The 22,360-nt window shown below is 38.4% G+C and overlaps 1 protein-coding gene across 5 annotated transcripts in view; it reads left to right on the top strand.

Moving 5' to 3' along the window:
• GRIN2A (glutamate ionotropic receptor NMDA type subunit 2A) overlaps nt 1–21,200 on the top strand; it is a 160,918-nt gene extending 139,718 nt beyond the window's left edge. For 3 of the 5 annotated variants that reach the window (XM_015294579.4, XM_025155258.3, XM_040647909.2), the window contains 2 exons: nt 7,127–7,365; nt 8,849–21,200. In XM_015294579.4, coding sequence (XP_015150065.2) covers nt 7,127–7,365; nt 8,849–10,639 — 2,030 coding nt within the window. In that variant the 3' untranslated portion in view covers nt 10,640–21,200. The remainder of the gene's footprint in view (nt 1–7,126; nt 7,366–8,848) is intronic. The other 2 variants (XM_025155259.3, XM_025155260.3) reach the window with 2 other exon arrangements.
• Nucleotides 21,201–22,360: the final 1,160 nt, after the last annotated feature.

Raw genomic sequence — 22,360 nt, forward strand, 5'->3', positions numbered from 1 at the left:
ATGCTGTGTAAGGAGGGCAAGTGTGGAGAGGAGTGGGAGAGTATCAGCCAGCTGGCAAGATGAAGCTCTGAGTGCATGTGAGGGATTTGTAACCTGTTGTGCTACCTGCAGGCCATGAGCTCAGTTCAACCAGAGATCTGGGAAGAGATCCCCAGGAAAAGAGGGACAGATTGTATAGCTGTATTAAGCCCGTAACCCTTAAAGCAGTAGCCTTTAAAGCAATTAGAGACACAAAGATGTAAAGAAGAAAACTGGTTCTGGTTTGAATTTCTTCAGAGAGTCTGTTATCCCCTTCCTAATACCTTTAAATTCTGGTTAATCTTCATGTGCTTTTTGGACAGCTTAATGCACTAAGAATCATTTTCCTGGGTGGATAATTGCTTCCCACTCCTTATGGGCAGTAGGTAACTGTGGAAATAAGATTTGCCCCCTTACATCTGGAAGAGGAAAGCGCTTTGCTATTTTTTTCACATTTTAGCATAAACCTTCCAAATCTCAGTTATAAGGAAGTGTAGCAGAGTGACTCATGCTGGCTGTTAAAAACCGAGAAGGAAATACGTATGTGATTATATGGACATATTTTCAGTGCGTGCTGCTTAGGCAGAATACACCCACAATCCCAGTGATTTTCTGTTTATATATTTAGTGTCCTCCTTAAGCAGTGGGTGGAACAAATGTGACTGGAGAGTGTGAGTGTATAAGAGGAGGCTGTTTGTGTAGCTGAACAGGAGCGAGAGGGATTGTAATATTGAAAGTCGTGCTTAACGGTTTTGTTAATTCATCTGTCACTAATAGGGGCATGCAGAGCACAGTCATTAGCTCACCATAAGTTTATCACTATCAGTTATCTGTGTTCCTCGTACACATTTACAAGGGGAAATAACTCAGAAAATTCCCATGGTAAGAGATTGTTTTGGGGGTTCCAGGCTGAATTCAAGAGGTCCTCATGGTGCTTTTATATAATATCTTACATGCAGTGCACTGTATGGTTCACATAACTAGGTCAGATTGAAACTGATGAGCTTATTGAACCAAACACACATCAACCCATTTGGCTTCTGACTCCTCTGTTCAGGGTAAAGAGCCTCTTATGCTGGGGTCTGCAGATGATGGAGTACTGCCTTCCTCCTCCAGCGTGAAAAGCAGATGATTGTGTGAGCGTAGCCACAGACTTTTGAACCTTATGCCCTACATTTGCCCTATGTGAACATATGTATTTAACCCCTTTATTCGAGATCTACAATTTGTATACATTGATTTTTGTTATTCCTTGCATGCTTGCTCCTCAGGCTGAGGAGGAAAACCTCAGGTTAGCACTATGTGCAAGTTACCACCCATCAGACCATCAATAGCAGCCTGTGACTTTACATGCTCTGCTGTCACATGCACTATGACCTGTGCCACAGTGACCTCCTCCTGTGCTGCACCTTGTGCAAGCCTGGGGTGTGCTGAAACCAGAGGGCTGCTGTAAATCACCAACAGAACAAAGCAAAATTCCATCTTTTTTTTGGAATCCAGAAGGGATATGAAATAGATTTCTTTCTCTTTGTGTAAGAATAATTAAATAGATTAAAATTAAGGTAAGGACTTGATGAAAAATTCCCCCAGAGTAGCTAAGCAAGTAGCTGAGGCAGCCTATGAATCATCAGTGATTATCTCCAGCATCCCAGGGAGGATGGGTAGAAGCCTATGGGGTTGAAGTAGAGCAGGAAACCACCTTACTCCCAAGGAAAAAATTAATAACTCAGTGAGCTACATAGACTTCAGTGCATATAAAAAATTAAAACACGTTTAACATTTTGTTCATTTGAGCATAAGAAGAGAATCAGAATAAAACAGTAGATTTTTCACTTACAAATCTTGTAAAATTATTGTAGGTTGCTTATCTGATAGATTGGTTTTTGCAGAGAATGTGGCGAAGTGAAATAAGCAAATTGTGATTTTTTTCACAAGGAACGTTTCTGTTTCCTTTTCCATTGAGTCAGGGCTTTGACTGTCACCACTGTTTGTAAATAGCTGCTTATTCTTCCCTCCCATAACTTTGATTTAATGGCTTCTTGACAGGCATTTCTCATGTGTAGAGTCAATTCCGAAGTCATATCTCTGTAGTTATTATTTCTTCCATTTCCCTCCATCAAACACCCTGTCCAAATTTCTGCTAGTGTCTGCACCCCGCCGGGAGCTGGCTGAATGCAGCACAGCTTCGAAAAGCATGCAGTGCCTGGCACTTGTGTGTGATATTTCAGACTGCCACGAGTCTGTGGTTACTCTGGCTGTGTTCCCAAGTCACGCTGAAATCCAGCTCAGGTTTGGCTTGCTTCCCAAGAGTGAAGATCAAAGACAGGAAATTATGCTTCCATTTTGGGGTGGTTCTACCAGGCTGAAGCTCTCCCCACAACTGTGCTAACTGAGGTGGTGCTTTTTGGTGCTGCTCGGCAGTTCTGGGGAGGAGGGCGAAAGCTCTGTGTCTGTGGGCATAGAGATGGAGGCACTACCAGGGCTGCAGCACTTCTGGTGTCTGTTATTTATGAACTATGGAAGAGCACACTTGGTTTTGGTATAAGGAAGATACAGGGTTAGGAGCTGCACTCTCTGTCTCTGTCCCTTTTCTCCATGCTCATATCTTCAGGAAGGAGGGGGAGAGGATGCTCAGGTGCCATTCAAGTTTCAGAGGTACCGTTTCCTTCACTGAAGTGGAGCAGCAAGCTAATTTTGTAACTTACTTTTTAAGTAAGCAGCAAAGAAGGTTATCATCATTTTTGTTCTCCTTTTGGACGTAATTATAAAACTTTGTGCTTGTTTATTTCTGGCAAGTTTTTAACTAGGGAGCTATTTGAGTGATAATGAAGCATTTTCTCTTTTAACCAAGTAGGAGGAACACATCAGACAAACGTTGAAAAGATGTTCTTTCCCTTAAAAAACAAACAGATGAAAAAGTTACTCCCAAACTACTTTTCTGTAAGTGAATTTGGAGAACAATGGCTTATGTAGGGTTAGGGGGCTTTTTGTTTGTTTGTTTGCTTTTGATAAATAATGTTATTATCAGTACGTGTGCTTCTTCCAGGATGCAAGTAGAGATGTGGAGGATGAAACACTCAGAAAAGAAAATAGCGTCAGTGAAACATCCCATAAGGCAAACAGCTTTAAGCATGTTGGTCCATCATTTGGAAAGGTGCTGGCTCTTTTGGGAAAGTGTTTAATGGACAAAGCTGAAAACCAAGAAACAATGGCAAGGCCTTGCAAGAGAGATTGGGCTAGGAATGGAGAGTCTGGCAGCCCTAAAAGCACCCCTGAGAGCTGACACTTCTATATGGAAAGGGACAGTGGTAAGAGCTGCAGAAGAGGAGCATGTTTTTCAGCTCAGACAGGATAGCAGAAGGGTCAGATATTTCCCAGAGCATGCAAAAAAAGGCTAAAGGCTATGATGAGGAAAAGTGTAATTCTACCCTCTGATCTGTATGTTGTCTGTGTTTGGATGATGTTTTTCTTGTCAAATATACTAGAGGTGTTGCACTAAATGTAGACAGAAAAGCACTTCTGGGATGTTCAGAGTCAGCACAGCCAAACAGCTGTTTCTGTGTAAACAGAGCCAAAGCAGAGCACACCACAGACACAGAAACCAAGAGAAATTTACAGGGACCTTTTTATTGTTTGCAAAAACTTTGTAAATAGTCTTGAACCGAGAGCTAGAATTTTGCAGTTTGTTTGGGAGGGCCATACTGCACTGTAAGTGAATAATGCAGCCCCTCAACACTGCTGAAATAAAATAATAAGGTAATAATTGCTTATGCTGAGTCTTACACTGTAAATGAGGCAGACCTTACATGGTATATGACTATGTAAATTAAAATATTATATCTCATTGCAGGCACCAGTTATCTATGAATTTTGCAGGTGAGCTCTACTGTGACCATATTAAACAGAAACTAAATTAGTTGTTTTATATTATTTTAATTTGTCAAATATATTGCAACCATTCATTTTATAATCTTGTGCTATAATGCTGTGTTATATAGCATTATTATGTTGTGCTATTCTATCATATAGTGCTAACATGCTATAATCTACATACTAGTGTCATGATATACTTTGCTACTAAAATCTGGAACAATTCTATAAATATCTTGGATATAAAACAAATAATGGACAAGAGGGGCAACAAAAAGATCAGGCTTTTTTTCTTTTTTGCCAGTTTCGTAGAATCAGCTGTGCCAAAGTATTATTACTGCTATAGAAGTAACTGTTTTGTGTATCTGTGTGTATACACATGTGTACATGTATGTATACACACACACACACAGAGGAAATGATTGATTTACATATAGATACACTAGAATGCCAGCCTAATCTATCCATTCCTAGACAACATCATTTAATAAACACGACAGTCTGATGATTCACAGTGTTATATGATCTATAAAATTGTACTGCATTACTTTTAGCTACTGATTAACAGTGATTTCTGTCACTATCAGATATAATGAAAGGGCTGTTACAACAGCAGGATCTGCCAGGCTCTGGGATGTTTTGTTCTTCATAGCTTACCAGGGTGCTGCCACTTATCTCAACTCAAACAATCCCAGTTTGTTTCCGTAGTGATGTTTTTGGAAAGGTTAGTGGATTATCAATAGTCACTTCAGATGTACAAGCCAAAGGGAAGAAACACATGGGAAACTAATGAAAAAGAGGTTTAAAGTCCTCCCTGAATTTTGTTATGAACTGTAAAAGGGCACAGCAGTCAAATCAAATTGATGTTTGACAATCCTGGGAGATGTGCATTTTCTTGTGGGAAATAACGAGGGCTGATTGTCAGAGCTTCAGCTACTAACGCCCAAACCAGAAATATCACTGTCTTTGGACTTGATTTTTTTTCTGTTCCATAGCCTGTGAGTTTTATTCATAGACCCTGGGGACGGCTTGGAAGATGGACGAAGAGAGGAGTTCGTTGAGGTTTAGCACGTGTACATATATACCAAACAAATGCAAATGTTTCAAGATATGGAAGTGCAACAACGACCCCCAGATAGCTGTGTACTGATTGTGCAATATCCATACTGTTACAATTAATAATTTATTGTGCTTACTTCCTGGATTAGAAGCCTTTTAAATATTCATTAGAATTGACTTTTTCTTAGGGGATGCGCTGAGGTGTTTTGAAGATTGAGTACTGTAATTTGGCAGAAGTCACACAGCCTCTTTCAGGTGTAGAGGTTCAATTCATGCTTCAAGCACAAAACTAAACTCAGAATTAACTCGAAACTGAATGTTCTATTGCAAATTCGTGAAATGCCTTTCCTGAAATGCCCCAGTACTTGTCTTTTCTGCTTCGGGATTTCCTTCACATTCCCTGAGAACCCATTTCTCCATTGCAGTGTTGCTTTCCGATTCCAACTAACACATCCAAATTATCTGTGGGCTGCAGCTTTCCTATTGCGCAGGCACTCTATCCTTTTAAAATTCTCTTGCAAGCAAGTCATTGGTCTTTTAGTCTGGCTTGGAGGTAGCTGAAAAGTCAGTATAGCTTTTAGCCATTTTTTCCTGATCTTTACTCCAATGCTGTATGGATTGCAATACAGAAGATGCATTTCCTAATCCCTTGGTAAGGATTAGGGATCAGTAGAATGTAAATTCTTCATCCAGATTGAAGCCATATCCTGAACTGTTTTGGCCCTCTCTATTGCCTGCAGTATTATCTATACAGAAATTCATGCATATTATTAAGAATAATAATAGATTTACTCAGCTGACTGTATTCCCGAGAGAGTAAAAAGACGTTAAGTATGGATTTGCAATGCTACAGTAAGTAGAACAGCAATAATGTTTGAAAATATCATATGATTCAATATAAAGAAACAATCTTTGCAGTAACAAATGCGATTTCTTGCACATCTCTGTCCCTGTTGGCAGCTGCAGCTGCTGCTAAATGATAGTGTCCTTCATCGAAGGCCAAATCTCTTCTGGGAAATACAGATGCTAAGACTAACAATATGCAACAGAGAGAGGGAGCTGATCTGCTTCCTTAGTTTTAAGTAAAATAAATGGTTTAATTACAGTAAGATGCTGTGTAGCCAGAACCAGAAAACAGGACAGCTCCATTTCAAACATGATGGTGCTGTTTGTTTTCCTGCCGCTGCTCAGGAGGCAGCAGCAAAAGGCCAAAGGAGACTGCAGTGAGAGGGTGGGGTGGGGTGAGGAGCAGAGAGGTGTGCAGGGCTCAGCTGGAGGGAAGCTGGAAGGGAGCATGGGATAGGGAGAGAGTTTGCAGTCCCTGCATCACCCAGGTTTCTGGTTGGAAGCAGGGAAAACAGAAAGCAGGGAGAAGGACTGTATTTGAGAGAGACAACAATAAAGAAACGTAAAGAGGAAAAAAGGCATGCTGCATGTATTTAGGCATTCGTGTCGGCATGTTGCTTTCTACAAAAGCAGGCAGTTTATGAAACCCAGTAGAATTTTTTTAGAATGACACTTGTATTTCCTCACTCCCTGTATGTACGGGCTGGGTTACAATATCCTGCTTCGCATTTCCAGTTTTACATCAGTGTGACCTGTAAATATCATGCTTTGGGTAATTTTGCATCCAGTGTTGCTGTTTGCCATTACTTTGCCATAAAGCTATTTGGTGGGAAACCTGCAAAGTTTTGACAAATTGCATCTTCTTTTTCTAAAGTGCTTGTAGACAAGGAAGCGATTGAAAACAAAATCTCTGAATCAGTTTAGGTATTAGTGAAACACAGCCAGCTACGGGAGGAAATGTGATTGATAACTGCGGCAGCGATGGCCCAGTGTGGGCCAGGGCAGCCAAATGCTGAACCTTGCTGTTATCATGTATGCTGATCTTCAAAATCTGTCATTTAATCTTTTTTGATTGGATTTTCTGTGTTCTAACATCCGAGACCATCTGACTGCATTAGGAGACTGGTGTGCACAAATACATAAGGGATGTGTGGATGTTTACATATACGCATACGTAGACACATGGAATGTAAGGTCTTTAAGAAGGTTCACAAATGAGGCTTCACAAATGAGACATTAAAAGGTGCTGTATTTTTCAGCTTGCAAAGACTTTCTAATATTGTGACAATTAATTTTTTGCATCCTAATGGTTTTGACTCCTTGCTCTCCCTAGGGGAAATGGAAGAGTTAGAAACCCTGTGGCTGACTGGTATTTGCCACAATGAGAAGAACGAAGTCATGAGCAGCCAGCTGGATATTGACAACATGGCAGGAGTGTTTTACATGCTTGCAGCAGCCATGGCGCTCAGTTTGATAACTTTTGTCTGGGAGCACTTATTTTACTGGAAGCTTAGATTCTGCTTCACTGGAATCTGCTCTGATAGACCAGGATTATTGTTCTCAATCAGCAGGGTTAGTATTCTTTGCATTTCACCCCTTCAGGCAATTGACAGTATGAGCACTGCCTCCCTAATACATCACTTTTCTTTGTATTCCCACTTAGACATTTGAAATACTTGTTTACAGCACTGACAAAGTGATCAATGGCCTTATTATGTTCTGGCACTCCATGGGAAGTCTTTTCTCCAATGGATTATTCTACCAGATTAATTATCATATGTCAGGATAATTGTTAATCAAATGCTAAAAATGTAATGTATTTAAGGGAAATTTTGATGAAGGAAAGGCAGAGCTGCTTATATTCAAGAAGAAGACTCACACTTCCTCCTCCCTCCCTCCCCCCCAAAAAAAACAAACCCTAACAACCAACAAAATAAGCACTAAATTAGTGACAGATGTTAACTCTCAGGTTTGTGTACTTCATAAACAAGGAGATTTTAAGTGATAAAAGTACTAGGCTAGTTTTTAAGTAGGCTTTTCTTGGTAGCTAACTTACATAAGAGAAGGAGTCAAACACAAGTGTAATTTGTGTTTGGTTAGACAGTAAGACAGTTTTTAATAATACCAAATCCAAAGCAGATTTACATATCCAAATAATTTATATGAGCAGTAAGATAAAGGAAGTAGGTGCCTGTTCTCAAGCCTTTTGACAAATCTATATTTCTTATTTAATTTTTTAAATGTAGCACTTCATTAGGTAATGGACTTTGCAGGTGCTTGTATATAGCTGAGGAGAACAGAAAATGATAAAAAAAGAGCCTAATTTCTTAAAAAAAAAAAAAAAGTATTTATATTACCTTTTAGAGTAAATTTGATTGTATTGGAACTTCACTAAAACACTCTGCCCTAGCCTGTTGGAGATTGCCTAATAATTGCCTAGTCTTCATGTTTTGAATTTGAATTTTATACTTCGGGCTTCAGTGTGAAACTCATTCTTCTCTGGTGAAAAATACTTATTGAAAAGGCAAATTTCACAGGATTCAGAATATCATTCAAACTCACAAGAGCCACTAAACACGTAAGAGTTACAGACTGGATGGACTTGGGCCTCTTTGGCCCAGATGAACTCAGTTTCAGGCTTAGAAAGAGCTGAAGAGTGCCATAATTTCCAGTATCCTTACTGCAGGCTTCTTTTAGAGCAGTAATTTAATCATTGCTTTAGAAAAATAGAATTTCCATTAATGAAGGTTAGTTATATTTTGTGATGGTATTAGGGAACCTTTTGAGGTCCCTTATAATCCTGTTGCCCGGAATAAGCATGGGAAGCCAACACAGACTACTGATTCATAAAATACTGGCAATCCTTCTCCTTTACATTGCCAGTGGATTATGGCAGAAATTATTCTTCCATCTAGATCTAAACAAATACTACAGGAATAGGTATATACCTTTTACTCATTAGATAAGCAATGTTTTATTGCCAATGAAATTGGAATGAAAGTATTTAAAATTTACATCTAGTAATGTAATTTGTTTTATATAATTTTTATTACAGGGTATTTACAGCTGCATTCATGGAGTACACATTGAAGAAAAAAAGAAGTCTCCTGACTTTACTTTGACCAATTCCCAAACCAACATGTTAAAACTACTACGAACAGCGAAAAATATGACCAATATGAATCCTTCAAGAATTAACTCCCCCAAAAGAACAGCTGATTTTATTCAGAGGGGTTCCTTGATTATGGACATGGTCATGGATAAGGGAAACTTGATCTTCTCTGATAACAGATCCTTTCAGACAAAAGACAACTTTTTTGGTGAAAATATGAGTGAACTGCAGACACTTCCTGGCAATCGACACAAGGACAATCTTAACAACTATGTTTTCCAAGGTCAGCATCCTCTCACACTGAATGAGTCCAACCCAAATACGGTAGAGGTTGCAGTAACAACAGAAGCAAAAGTGAACTCCAGACCCAGGCAACTTTGGAGGAAATCTGTTGAATCTTTACGTCAAGAATCTGTACGTCAAGGTCAAGGTTCCCAGAGGGAAAACGGGTCAGAAGAAAACCGGCAGCTTTCAGTGAAAAGCCAAAGATATCTTCCTGAAGAGATTGTCCATTCAGATGTATCAGAGACATCAAGCCGAGCTACTTGCCATATGGAACCTGAAAACAACAATAAGCACCACAAAACCAAGGACAATTTTAAAAAAAGAACAGTAGCATCAAAATACCCAAAAGACTGTAGTGAAGTGGAACTGACATATCTGAAAACCAAACAGAGCTCTCCACGGGATAAGATCTACACAATTGATGCTGATAAGGAGCCAGGATTCCGCTTGGACACACCCCAGTACATCGAAAACATTGTCCTTCCAGAAACTATAGAGTATCCTGATGTTTATCAAGATCACAATGACAACTACAGGAAAGCAGAACATGCTAACAGGACTCCCTTGCATAATGAAGACAGTCTTCCAAATAATGATCAGTATAAACTTTATGCAAAGCACTACAGTTTAAAAGATAAAAATGCTTCCCTAGTTGACATGAATGATAGATACAGACAGAATTCTACCCACTGTAGGAGCTGTCTTTCCAATTTGCCCACTTATGCGGGACATTATTCAGGCAGATCTCCCTATAAATGTGATGCATGCTTGCGGATGGGGAACCTCTATGATATTGAGGAAGATCAGATGCTGCAGGACACAACGAACTTATCGCTTCCTGAAGAAATATATGGCCATAGTTGGTCACAGAATAATGCTCTGCAATATCATAAAAAAAACAAGTTGAGGATTAGCAGGCAACATTCTTTTGATAATATTGCTGATAAGTCCAGGGAAATTGATCTTGGAAGACCTTCTCGTAGTATAAGCTTGAAAGATAAAGAGAAGTTTCTCCAAAGTAGTCCATATGCAAGCATGTTTAGTGTTCCCTCAAGCAAACTGTTGAGCAACAAAGCCTCACTTTTAACTCATGCTCTAGAGGACAGTAAGAGGAGCAAGTCCCTGTATCCTGTTCACTCAGAAGATAATCCCTTTCTGCACTCGTATCGTGATGACCAGCACTTATCTCTTAGGCGAAATCCAGCTGATCTTTATAAATATTCGTTACCATCCAGAGGAAGAAATGATAATTATTTCAGGTCATCCATAAAGTCTACAGCATCATACTGTTCCAGGGATGGTCGGATCCATAATGACATGTACATTTCAGAGCATGTTTTGCCTTATGTTGCAAATAGGAATAGTGTGTACTCAACTCCAAGGGTTTTAAATTCCTGTAGCAATAGACGTGTGTATAAGAAAATGCCTAGCATTGAATCAGATGTTTAAATTTTCCATGAACACTTATCTATAGGGAAAAATAGTTGCCACCATCTTAGAGGGAGAATATTTCCTTCAACAGTATCCTGCTATAGTAAATGATATGTAAACCTCTCCCTTTCTCAGTGTACTTTTGTACATGAATAGATAAACTTAGTATGCTCTCAACCATCTTTTTAAAATATGTCTTGTCGAAAAGGAGAAAAAACAGCCATTTATGTATGCTTTATATAAATGGCAAGCTGTACTGAAATAGCCCCAATATATGTTGGCAACTATGCTATTTTGTATCTGATTATTTTATAATTTTGGTTATTCTAATTTCTGTTGCTAAGTATCATTCAATGTACTTTTGTCCTTAGAAATGTTTAATGATTTTCTAGTACCTGATAAGCAATATGGTATGCATGTAGTATGACACAGACAAAAAGAATTAGGAATGCATTTGCTAAGTTACAAAAATAAGACTCTTTAAAAGAGAACAGAAAGCTAAGCTTTCAAATATATATTTCAGCTTCATAATCATTTTGAAAGAAAAGAAACCCTAAAAACAAACAAAAAAAAGAATCCAACCCAAACCCCAGGACCTTAATTAACAAAATACAGTGTGTTAGCACAAAATTAGTATGTTCACTGTAGACTGACAGAAAATAAATGGGAAGACTGTAGGCCCAAACATGTGAACTGCTGTGTACCAAAAGGAAGCCCTGTGAATTTTGGTTAAGGTTAATGTACAAATGCTTTTCTTATATTTCACATGCACTTGGCATTAGAAACTAAGTTCATTGAAAAGTCTGCAGTTATGTTGTCAAAAAATTCACAGCTGCCTAATCCAGAGTATATATTTTTAGCTATCAATATATGTCACTTATTGTGGAGTTGTGGACTTCATTAGTAACCTTGAGACCTAACAAGTATGCAAGTTTGCATTTGCCCCTTACTGGTGACTACTCAGGGCTGTATAGTATTTATTTTATTCCTTCACTTCCCAAACCAAATCCCAACCCACCATAGTTCTTTGTTCATAGGATGTTAGTGACATCTAATTAACTGTATGTTAGTATTACTAAAGCTGTTAATATGGTATCAAACACCAACAGCCATATGTTCAGTGTAATCAGCAAGGAATGCAATGCCATTTATTTGCATACACCGTGAAGGATTAATGCCTTTTGTGGGCTTTCTTCTTTCTGGAATATCATGCATATTTGTTGAACATTAGACCTTTTTTTCTTTTTTTAATCTCTCCAATCAAATCTGTCCTATAAATTGTATATATGCACACATCATCATTCACTGGTATGCAAAAATATTCACATTACAAGGCTGAATTCTTATATGACTTTTATTTCTAGTGAAGATCAATCAGCATATTTCAGAAACAAAATGTGTGCTATGCACCCTTCCTCATTCCCTATAGTCATAAGGGAGCGTGGAAGGGAAAAGGGGAAGACTTTCATGAGTAGAATGTACAGTTGTAAATTGTATTAAAGAAGTAAATTGCTAATATATTTAAATGCAGAAAGCATCAACAGGTGGTTCTCTCCCACTGTCCTACTAGTCTAAGAATCACTCTGATTTTATTTATTTATTTGTCCATATATAGGAAGTTTAGATTATTCCCTAGATATCACTGAAAATCAGTGAACGGGGAAACCATTACCACTGTGAATTGGGAAATGTATATATTACCCTGACTTTTCCCTAAACAAAAGTTATTTTCAATAGAATCATATTTACATCAGCTGTAATTGTATATCTGCAAGTCAGAGGTACAGTATGCCAGTTGTTTAGTTTGGAGTAGCATCCTTCAGAAGAGAGCTGCAAATGGGAGGTAATATAAATGACACATAGTGATAGACAAAACATGGCTTATTGAATTTTTGTTGACAGTTCTTTTATTAAGCAGATTTGAGCTGTCTTTAACTACTAAATGGTCCACAATGAATTTTTGATATTTACAAATGTATTTGTACTTTGGTTGTAATGGTGAAGGATGATATTTTTAAAGGAATGAAATGCAATGGGATTTGGGTTTTCCAAATCCCTTCCCAGCTTCCAAAAATCTCAGCATACCTTGTTATATTTATGTTCAGAAAGCATATCTATGGGCATCTGCACTCTGTCCAGAGCAAATATCTTTTGAGTATTTCTTGTTCAACATTTGGTTGCAATTATTGGCCCTGATTCACATGATATGCTTTCTGGCTTCTTGCTGGCTCTGGTTTTTATAAAAAGAAGATCCTTGACTGTCCTTACAGAGATTCTATCTCAGGAATAGCTGTACAAACCAAGCAGGGCTAGGATGTTTATGGATGGGATGAGCACTACTTCTCACAGTCAAAACCTCTTTCCCATATGTATACACGTGTACCCTGTTCATCTTAGGTCCATAGGAAGGAAAATGCACTAAAGACACAAGTATTGTTGTAATGCGTGTAATTAAAATAGTTGAGGCAAATTTTAATTTCCTGTCTAAATCACAGTAGCTTAAAAAAGACCTTAATTATTTTGAACCACCTGTGTTTTTCAGCAAATTGTCTGTTTGCTGGTATCACACCAAAAACTACCATGCAAGTTGCTGGGAATTTTACCAAGTGAATCATAAAACTCCATGGTGGCTCTTGTCTTTCACATCATCCAAAAGCACTCAGAATACTGGCTGCTCACTCCAAATCTTTTGTAACTTCATCTTTATCTGCAACTAGACACCCATGCTTCACTATATAGACAAGTACTGTATATAAAACTCTGGGAAAGAAAAGTTCCCATTTAGAACATTTTCTAAATAAACTGTTGAGATCCAAATGCAAACATGCTAAACCCAGGTGGATTTATCCTTCTGTGAAATGTTCAGGCAAATTAGCCAAAAAGAAATATACTGCAGTGTTTGCTTTTTCTGATTTGAGAAGATTTCTGGTGAGTGTAGAGATTGGTCATCTACGAATGTGAAATACAAAGCCACACCAAACCAAATTTAAAGAGACAGAGGGAAGACTTAATTATGTTGCACAGCAGTTGTTCACATGGGAATAAACTATGCTGCCTTAAAAGAAAAAGAAAGATAAAAAAAAATGGATACTGAAAGTAGAGGGATAAGAATCATGCATGCATTTGCGGTTTTGATGCTTGGCATGTTATGTGACTGAATGAAGGGGGAAGAAAAGGCTAAAGTGCAGGGTTTTAGCTGAGTAGCTAGTGTGGTTGCTGATGTATACTTGTAAAGAAGAAGAAGCTGAGAAGTTGAAGGAAAAGCTTCAACAGTAGAGCCACAAGCCACAGCTTGTGAGGCTCAGCTGTAGGGCATATGGAACTCTGAATATTGCCTGAGCTTTGTTGATATATTTGCACTGACTTTCAATTAAATTGAGATCAAGACTTTCTGTATTTCCCTCTCTCTCACTCTAGCTGCTGCTATACTTGAAGAGGAGAAAAGAATCTTCCTGCATAAGTGGCCATCCTTTCTGTACCTTTCTGGATGGTGCTGGTGACTTGTTACATTTTCCTGATTACAGCTCTAGCAGATTGTTGGTCATTCCTATCACCAAGATTTCCCGTGACTCCAGCTGGAACTGAATCAGGCTGTAAATGATATGGGCCATTCTTGGTAGCATGTCCCGTAGTGTTACACTGCTCCTGGACGACAACTTTTATGGAGGCAGGATATTGAATTGCTGAGGAATGGAGTAGGTACATGGAGGTAAAAACAGCTATGTAGACATTCCTGCCTCTTGCTTTTTTCCTCTTTTAAAGACATTGTAGAATTTCTTCATGTTTTTGTCTTCCCCTTTTCACCACAGTACATTTTCCTTTTCCTTTCAAATGAATTTTGTGTTCTGCTTGTGTTTTGTAGAGCAGTGTAGCCACCCACTAACTTAAAAGCATGGAAATAAGATACTTTAATATATAAGATAAAATTAAGGAAATTAAGAGTTCTTTGTATTTCTGGAAATTTTCATTTAATGTTTTGGCAGCTTTTGCACAGAATTCTTTATTTTGCTATTTTAGAAGATCAGTTAGGAAAAAGAGTGCTGTGGACACACTGAATCCAAATCACCGCCAGCTCACCATGTTTTGGCAGCATCTCATGAACATGTCTCTCTCTTTGTGGTCTTTCAGGAGCACTTAGTTAAAATAAGGCTCACGATAAAGTTAAGGGAAATTAGTTGGTACTTTTTTTTTTTCCTGATGAAAACAAATTTTTTTACATATTTCCAAAGGTAGCAAAAGCTAGAGGTGTGCAGTGTTTGGGTTTCTCTGCTGGAAGGCTAAGCTCTTTGTGTTGCCAGCATAGGGAGAGAAGGAGAGAGAAAGCTCCCTCCTGATGGCAGTCAGAGCACTGGAGGCTTGGAAGCAGTTGAGTTGGTGATGTATCCTGAAAGCATTTATCTCTCTCTGCAGACATTTTAGGAAGCATGGGTGCCTAATTAGAGATCTCAGTTAGGCGTGCTTAGTAGAGTAATGGACTACTTATCCCAGCCTCAAAATCTGCTCAGTCGAATCTGTGAGTGCCAGTTTACACCTTGCAGATCATATAGATCCCCGTGCTTACTCAGTATCTGCTAAAGTTGCACCTGTCTGTTGTGGATTCTGCAGTACTTCCAGTACTAAACAGTATCACCATTTTCTTTATACCCTGTGACTAATCAGCATGAAATAAAAGTGTTAGCATCTCTTCCCTGTAGAATAAGTTGCTATTTTTATATTTCTTCTCTGTAGCATATGCATCTTAAGATACAGTGATGGGGAAGACTTTAGTGCTATTCCTTCCCTCGCTGGGTTCACCAAGATAGAACAGAACAGGATTTATGATACAGCTCTTAGAGTCAGGTTGGATTTAGGAAGAATTAAAGAGGTGGATCTTTTTTGTTGTTTTACTTTGAATTTAACATGTTATATATGAAACCTAGTGAGAACAGATATTTTATTATAAAGTCCTCTTAGTTAAAAGAGAACAGCATCCATTGTGTGGCTTGGGTAGTTTGTGTTAAGTGTTAATCATCACATTCTGTGCTTCTGTCAAAATGGAGTGTCATGAATCCACTTGCTAAACTTTGCCTTTCCCAGCTCTAGCTCTATTTTAGCTCAAATATCCTTCTGAAGTAGGTGTATTTCCTACATAGGGCAATCTAGTTTACAACACAAAAACAGTCTTCTGGTGACATGCTTAATTTGCTTGTTTTACTGATGTTAATTTTTTAATCTAAACCTTTTTCCTATTGAGAGTGGAACCTTTGAATTAGTGCTGAAGGATCTTCTGAAAGTGTGTAAAGGCCTTTCAAAGCATGACCTTACGGTATGAGCCATTTTCCTGCTCAGTTCAGCCTGTACCACCTTGCTTAAACTTCAGCAAAATGCTAGCAAAATGCTAGTAGTGATTGCCAATAGGAGGGAGCACAATTTAATCCCCGCTGTGTACTTATTTGTGGATGTAAATGCAAATACAGACAGATAAAGGTTATGTATAGGAAAGACTCCACCTGTTCTGGCTGAAGTCTCCTGCAGAGCTCTGGTTAAGTTACACAAGAGTAGCCTCAAGACCATCCTGTCTCTTCCATCGTTCTGATCGTGCCGACTTCTCTGTCTCATGTGCACATATTGTACGTAGTGTAAAATTCTTGTTGACACTCAGCTGTCATTGTGAAATTAATCCCATTTCCACCTGTTCGCCTTCATTGCAGTGTAGCAGCAATGTCTGTGGGGTGTAGAGGTGGTTGTTTGCGTTCACTGGTGTCTGCTCCTCTTTTCAGTGGGAGCAGAAATGCTGCCTTGCTTCTCTCTGCTCTGCTGGGGGGGGGGAGGGAGGAGGGGTTATTGCACTGCTTGTAAATAAGACCCTCAATCAAATCAAGCTTTTCATTTAATTTAATTTTTTGCCCTTCTTCACTAGACCTGCATACAGCGTACTTTAAGAATATGCACTCTTTGGAAGTCATGATTACAAGTGTGCATCTCCCTGCAATGCAGCGAGAATGCACTCTGTTGTCTTTGCAGGTTTGCGAGCTCTTTGGTTACATCCTGCAGGATGTACCTACCCTGGTTAAAACTGTTCTTAAAATGAATGCCAGTCTAAACAGCTGTAAGAATCTGCTGCTGATTATGTGATGATTTTGTCATATCTATAATTTAAGAACCAGAAATAACAGAAGTAAAATTAAGTTACCTCAATATTTACCAGGCTTTTATTGTTTTGCACTTAAGTATTTTACTCCTTTTCCTCAATTCTTTACCTGTATTAAATTAGTAGAGAATATAACTATGGTGTAACGTTGTCATGCAATATCTTTATTAGCAGCTAACCACACTGAATAGAGTACTACGTATTTAAAAGAGAGATGATTTTTGACTCTCCAGCTCTTTAAAAGTAGTGGTGATCAGCAGTTATACTCTTAGATGTTCCATCCTTTCCCTTTTGTAATTAGTATTTGTTTTCACTGATATTTCAAAAATTATATTTCCATGTGCACGTTCTAAAACTGTGAAAATACATACCAGTAAATATTATGATACTTATTCAGTGCACTGTAAAGTTCCAAGTGAGGTGATAGTTTGCCTGGGAATTAATGAAGGTTTCCTCACTCCTCACAAATGGTCCTGAGCTTTAATGTGGGCAAATGGTAATATTTCTAGTGATATGAAATTTTAATGGAGAATGTCTTGTTTTGCACTTCTAGAACTATTAGAAGAAATGATATGTTTTTCTGACCAACTGAATTATGATCATACATTTTTAATTTAAATATTGTACCTTGCCGTACATAAGAATAGCCTTTTTGAAGAGATTTGTGTTTATCATCACTGCAGGATTCTTTAGACTGAGAATAATTCATTAAGCCTGTTTTATAATGGCACTTAATGGCAAAACACAGTTTGGAAATATATTTTGGCTTCTGCTTCTTACTGTATTTGGACTTGTAGTTCTGCAATTGAAGGCCCTCACGAGGTTCCTGTGCCCTCCACTTTGGAGACTTCTCTTGTTCATTGATGGAACAATGTTGGAGGAGTCAAGAAAAGAATTTGGAGTATGTGTTGGTCAATATTTGAAGTGTAAATTATGTTCAAAATGAAAAAAAAGGAAGGAAATTGGAGGTTCACAGTTACCCACACTAGTGAATGGTCTGTGATGGGCAGCAGAGAGTGGTTTCTAGAAGCTAATTTTTAATGAAGGTGACTTGAATCCTGCTGGAGTTCATAAATCACTGAAAAAAAAAAAAAAAGAGAGTTTCTTATTTCTTTTTGTTTTTTAAGCCAAAGTCTTTATATTGTCATACGAGGTTTCACAGGAAAATGGGCCAAAGAATACAATTAAATATGCAAACGGTTAATCCTATGGAAATGGATATCCTGTCATCTTGATGTGCCAAAGCATATCAATGGTAATAGGAACAATGCGTGTAATTTTCCTGTATATTGCTATGTAGGTTGCACTATTTTGAATGATACAAGCCTGATATTTTAATTACCAAATACCAGAAGAAAGCTGTTTATTAATAGTTTTTGACCTAAATATATATACAGTATAAACACGTGTGCGTGCATACCCTTTTCCACCCAGTCATATGTGAGTAATCTCCCAAATGTGGGGCACATTCCAGCCGTGCTTTATTTTAAATGATTCTCTACTCTCCTTTCCAAGCCTCCTAAAGCCACCAGTTTCCTAGCAGCATTTATTGTAGTGTTTGATGCCTGTTGCTTAAGAGGCTAAGAGACTTGCTGGGGATCAGGAATGCCAGGATGTGAAAATAAGTGAGAGTTTCTCTCTAAAAGAGCTGGAAGTGGTGCTTGCTGACATTTCCATATATGTAGGCATGTCATCTTGTGCTATTTTGAGGATTAATGACCAGAGACAGTCTATTGGCCTATTGGCTCTGACGTTAAAAGTTTGTGTCAATTTATGTGACCCAAACCTGGTCATTAAAAACATTATTTACAGTAGCTGAGGAAGGATAGTTAAAACCCCAAAATTTCCCAGGATGGATCAGTGGGTGTGTGTATCAGTGGAGGCCCTTCTATTCATCCATGCAGACTGCAGTTTTCAAAATGGGTTTTGTACAGAGGCAGTATTTAGCAGTGGTGCTTGTCAGTAAATTCCTGGTGCATAGGCTTCTGGCCGTTTTATTACTGACGTGAAGGTAGATGCCTGATAGATACCTGGAGATGGTGATATTTGGCTTCTTTCCTAAATTCAGAATGCTCTAACCAAAACTTACGACAAAAAAAACATTGCTGTGGATTCATTTATTTGAAGTCATTCCTAAGCTTTTTTTTTTTCAAAGGGAGCGTTGCACAGTTAGTCATTTTTTCCACTTCAACCTGGAGGCAGAAAATTCCGTATGGTCAGCATTTCTCTACGACTCATTGCAAGTGTGTCTTGGAGAAGGACTTTGTTCCAACTCCTTTGTCTGCAATAAGAACAATTCTTATTATCTTGTCTTTATCCAGCCTAGGTCTGGATTCCTACCATAGGCAAAACACTTTTTGACTTAGAGATGTGTGAGTGTGTGATGGGAGAGCACATTCTTAGTGTGGGTCGTGCTCAGAGTTAAAATACCAAAACCAAACCTCTCATTGCAAAGGTAGAGAAGTTGCATCATATAAAATTGCGTGCAGCTCGGAAGGAAACTTGTGCAATTTTTAATAAGAACTGTTTACAATTTATACTTTATATCAGCTATACTATTTTAAAATAGTCTTAATTCATTTCAGAACATCCATTTTGCTCTGATGAAGAACAGCTCGATCTCTCTGTCTTCACACCTCACACCCACATGCACAGTGTATTTTGCGTCTTCCCTGAGCAAACCAGAAGGTACAAACAGAATTCATTACCGTTAGGCAGACTCCTACCTGATTTTTATCTAAGTATGCTACTTTTATGCAAAATTTGCACCCATACATTCCAGGTTCTCTCAGAAGCATTTCACCTGTGAGCTAATACTGTTAATTTTAACTCATGAGAGTTGAATTTACACTAAACTGGGCATTTCATGCTTTGTTTCAGCCTCTGTAAAGATGTTTTGCTGACTTAGATGAAGCACAAATATTTCTGTGTGCTGCTAAACAAAAATCACCAGAAGAATTTTAAAATTTCAGCTTGCAGTTAAAAATATATATATTTTTACCTATTTACTTGAATATTGTAAATGTATTGTGTTGTTCTGATTATTCCTTATATACATACATGTATATATTTACAAGCTGTATGTAAGCTTTATATAAATGTATGTGTATAAAGGTATGGGGTTTTTTTTGAGGAATGAGGGGCAGGAGAAAAGTTCAGCATTGTGACAAAGATTCTACAAACGTTTATTAACATTTTCCAGTAATGTGCTATTTTAGTTTGACTGGAAGTTATTCGCAGTTGTACTCTGAAAAAAAAAAAAATGTAACAAAAATTAGTATTGAACCTTTGATCCTAAGGCCTCGGGTCAGTTTCATGTGTGTCTCGAAAAGAATTCACAATATTAGCTTTGTTTTTTGCTCAGAAATAAATTATTTTGTACACTTGGGAAATGTATTCTCATTCTGATGGGGAAGAGACTCCACGTGTACCAATCTTGTTGCACAGAGCAGTAACCTACACTGCAGCTAATGAAATTTGCATTCCATAAACGACATCTTTCCAGAAATCCTGGAATCATTTGGTTCCATAGACAGTAAATTAAAAAGCCTATCACTTCTGCTACTGAGTGCCATTTACCGTAACATCCTCAAGAGCGTAGTATTGCAAAGTAAATTTCATAAATTTCCAGTTGCTAGCAAAGAATAGCTGAGGTGTGAAGACCTCTGTGCACCTGGGGAAATTAATCGTGAACTTAGAGTAGAAATAAAAGTATCTTGGAAGTGGAATAAAGGATGAAATAATTCTTTTTTTTTTTACAGAATCCGGAATTTCGCGATAAAATTCGTAGTGCAGTGGATGGTTCAAAAGGAAAGGTTTTTTGGGGAAAAAAGAGAATAACTAAAACTAGTTTTGACATTCCAATTACTGCCTGTTCCATTAGATAGGGTTAGCAAACGGAAATGAATTTTAATACGCAGGTGTCTGCACAGACAATTTAAACTGCCACGCTACAGACACACACATACACCCGGCTACCCCTGCACCCATCTGTCCATGCCTTTAAAGCCCTGGTTGTAGTAGGATCTCCCCAGCAGCACACAGTGCACCCCAAAGGAGCTGGGAGTCGCGCACCTCTCCTGCGTTACGCCTACCCTCTCACAGCAGTTCTCCCCACCCACCTTTCAACCCAGTGCATGACTGAGTGCTAATACTGTATAAATATTTTGAAACATATCTAAAACAAATGTTTGCTTCAAACTTTTTATGATAGAGAAATATATAATGATTATGGTTGTCATACAGAATTGTATTGTGTTCTTCATTTTTGTTAAATATGTAGAAAAACATTAAGGGAATGGGAGACTCGAATGTCTGTGTGTACCGAAATGTATATAACTATTTGGAGAAAACACATGTGCCAAGTATAACATGATGTAAAAAATGTAAATATATGAAAAATTCATTTTTCTAATAAAGATAATTTCTGCCAGTTGATATGAAAATGAACAATGCAATCATTCTCATCTGTATTCCTCGCTAAATGGTAGAAGTGTTACCTGTGCATAAGGCTTATCTTTGTTTTTTTTTTGTATTTGATTTGAAAGGTGTTAACAGCCACATGTTTTGAGTCATCGTTTGTTGTTAGAAATTATCTAAAGGTGAAGACGCCTGAAGCTAAGGCTGACAGTATAGACTTGATGTTCCCAGTTTAATTTAATTAATGAAAAGGACGGAGGCAATTAACTTATAAGAAATACATTCAGTGTGAGTCATGATGCTCCTGAACAGAGGGAGCAGAAGAGCTGTAGGTCAAGGATGGTCTGCTAATGCATGGCACCACACATATGGGGGCCCTGCATGAAGAGATGCACTTGGCTCCAGAAGTGTAGGAGCTCCTTGGGGCGATGGCAGAGGCAGCACCCAGCCCCAGGAGGATGCGTTGTTGGGCGGCTGCTGTGCTCCGAAGAGCTGGAATGTGGTGAGCCCTGGCCATGGCAGCACTTGAGCAGGTGAGGGTTGAGGAGAGCTAACCTGGGGGGGAGTGGTAATCATAGTATCACAGAATGGCTTGGGTTGGAAGGGACCTCAAAGATAATCTAATTTCAACGCCCTTCCTGCAGGCTGGGTTGCCAACTGGTACATAAAGCTGAAAAGGGCAGAGATGCATCTGTCCTTGATATCAGCAAACTTGTTTGATGTTTCACTCAATCAAGACTTCATTTAAAACAGGGGATTTAGTGAAGCGATCCAAATCCTTCTGAAGAGTTGCCCTTTTGCCGAGCCAGTGGGGCTGAAGGAGCGAGGTTCACATGGAGTTCCTAAGTGGTTCAGTATGACCCATTTCCAAGAATTTCAAATCAGTTAATGAAAGTCTTCCTTTATTAAATAAAATGAGCCTAAGCAATCACTCGGCAGTTAGAATAATGTTCTTCGAGGCAGTGGGATGAAAGCCATTATCTAAATTCAAAGCATCATTTTGATATGCACGCTTTGTATACTGGAATATAAAAGTAATGGACGAGAGGTGAAAGGTTGCTCACAGATCTCAGCAGAGCAGTCCTGCTTGTTCCCATGGCAAACATGACTGCACAGATAATATGAGAGATATGAAACTGAAATTCTCTTCTTAATGAAGTAAAGACTGCTGAGCTTTCTCTCATCTGCTA

Source organism: Gallus gallus, chromosome 14 (assembly GCF_016699485.2).
Source record: "Gallus gallus isolate bGalGal1 chromosome 14, bGalGal1.mat.broiler.GRCg7b, whole genome shotgun sequence".
Taxonomy (NCBI): domain Eukaryota; kingdom Metazoa; phylum Chordata; class Aves; order Galliformes; family Phasianidae; genus Gallus; species Gallus gallus.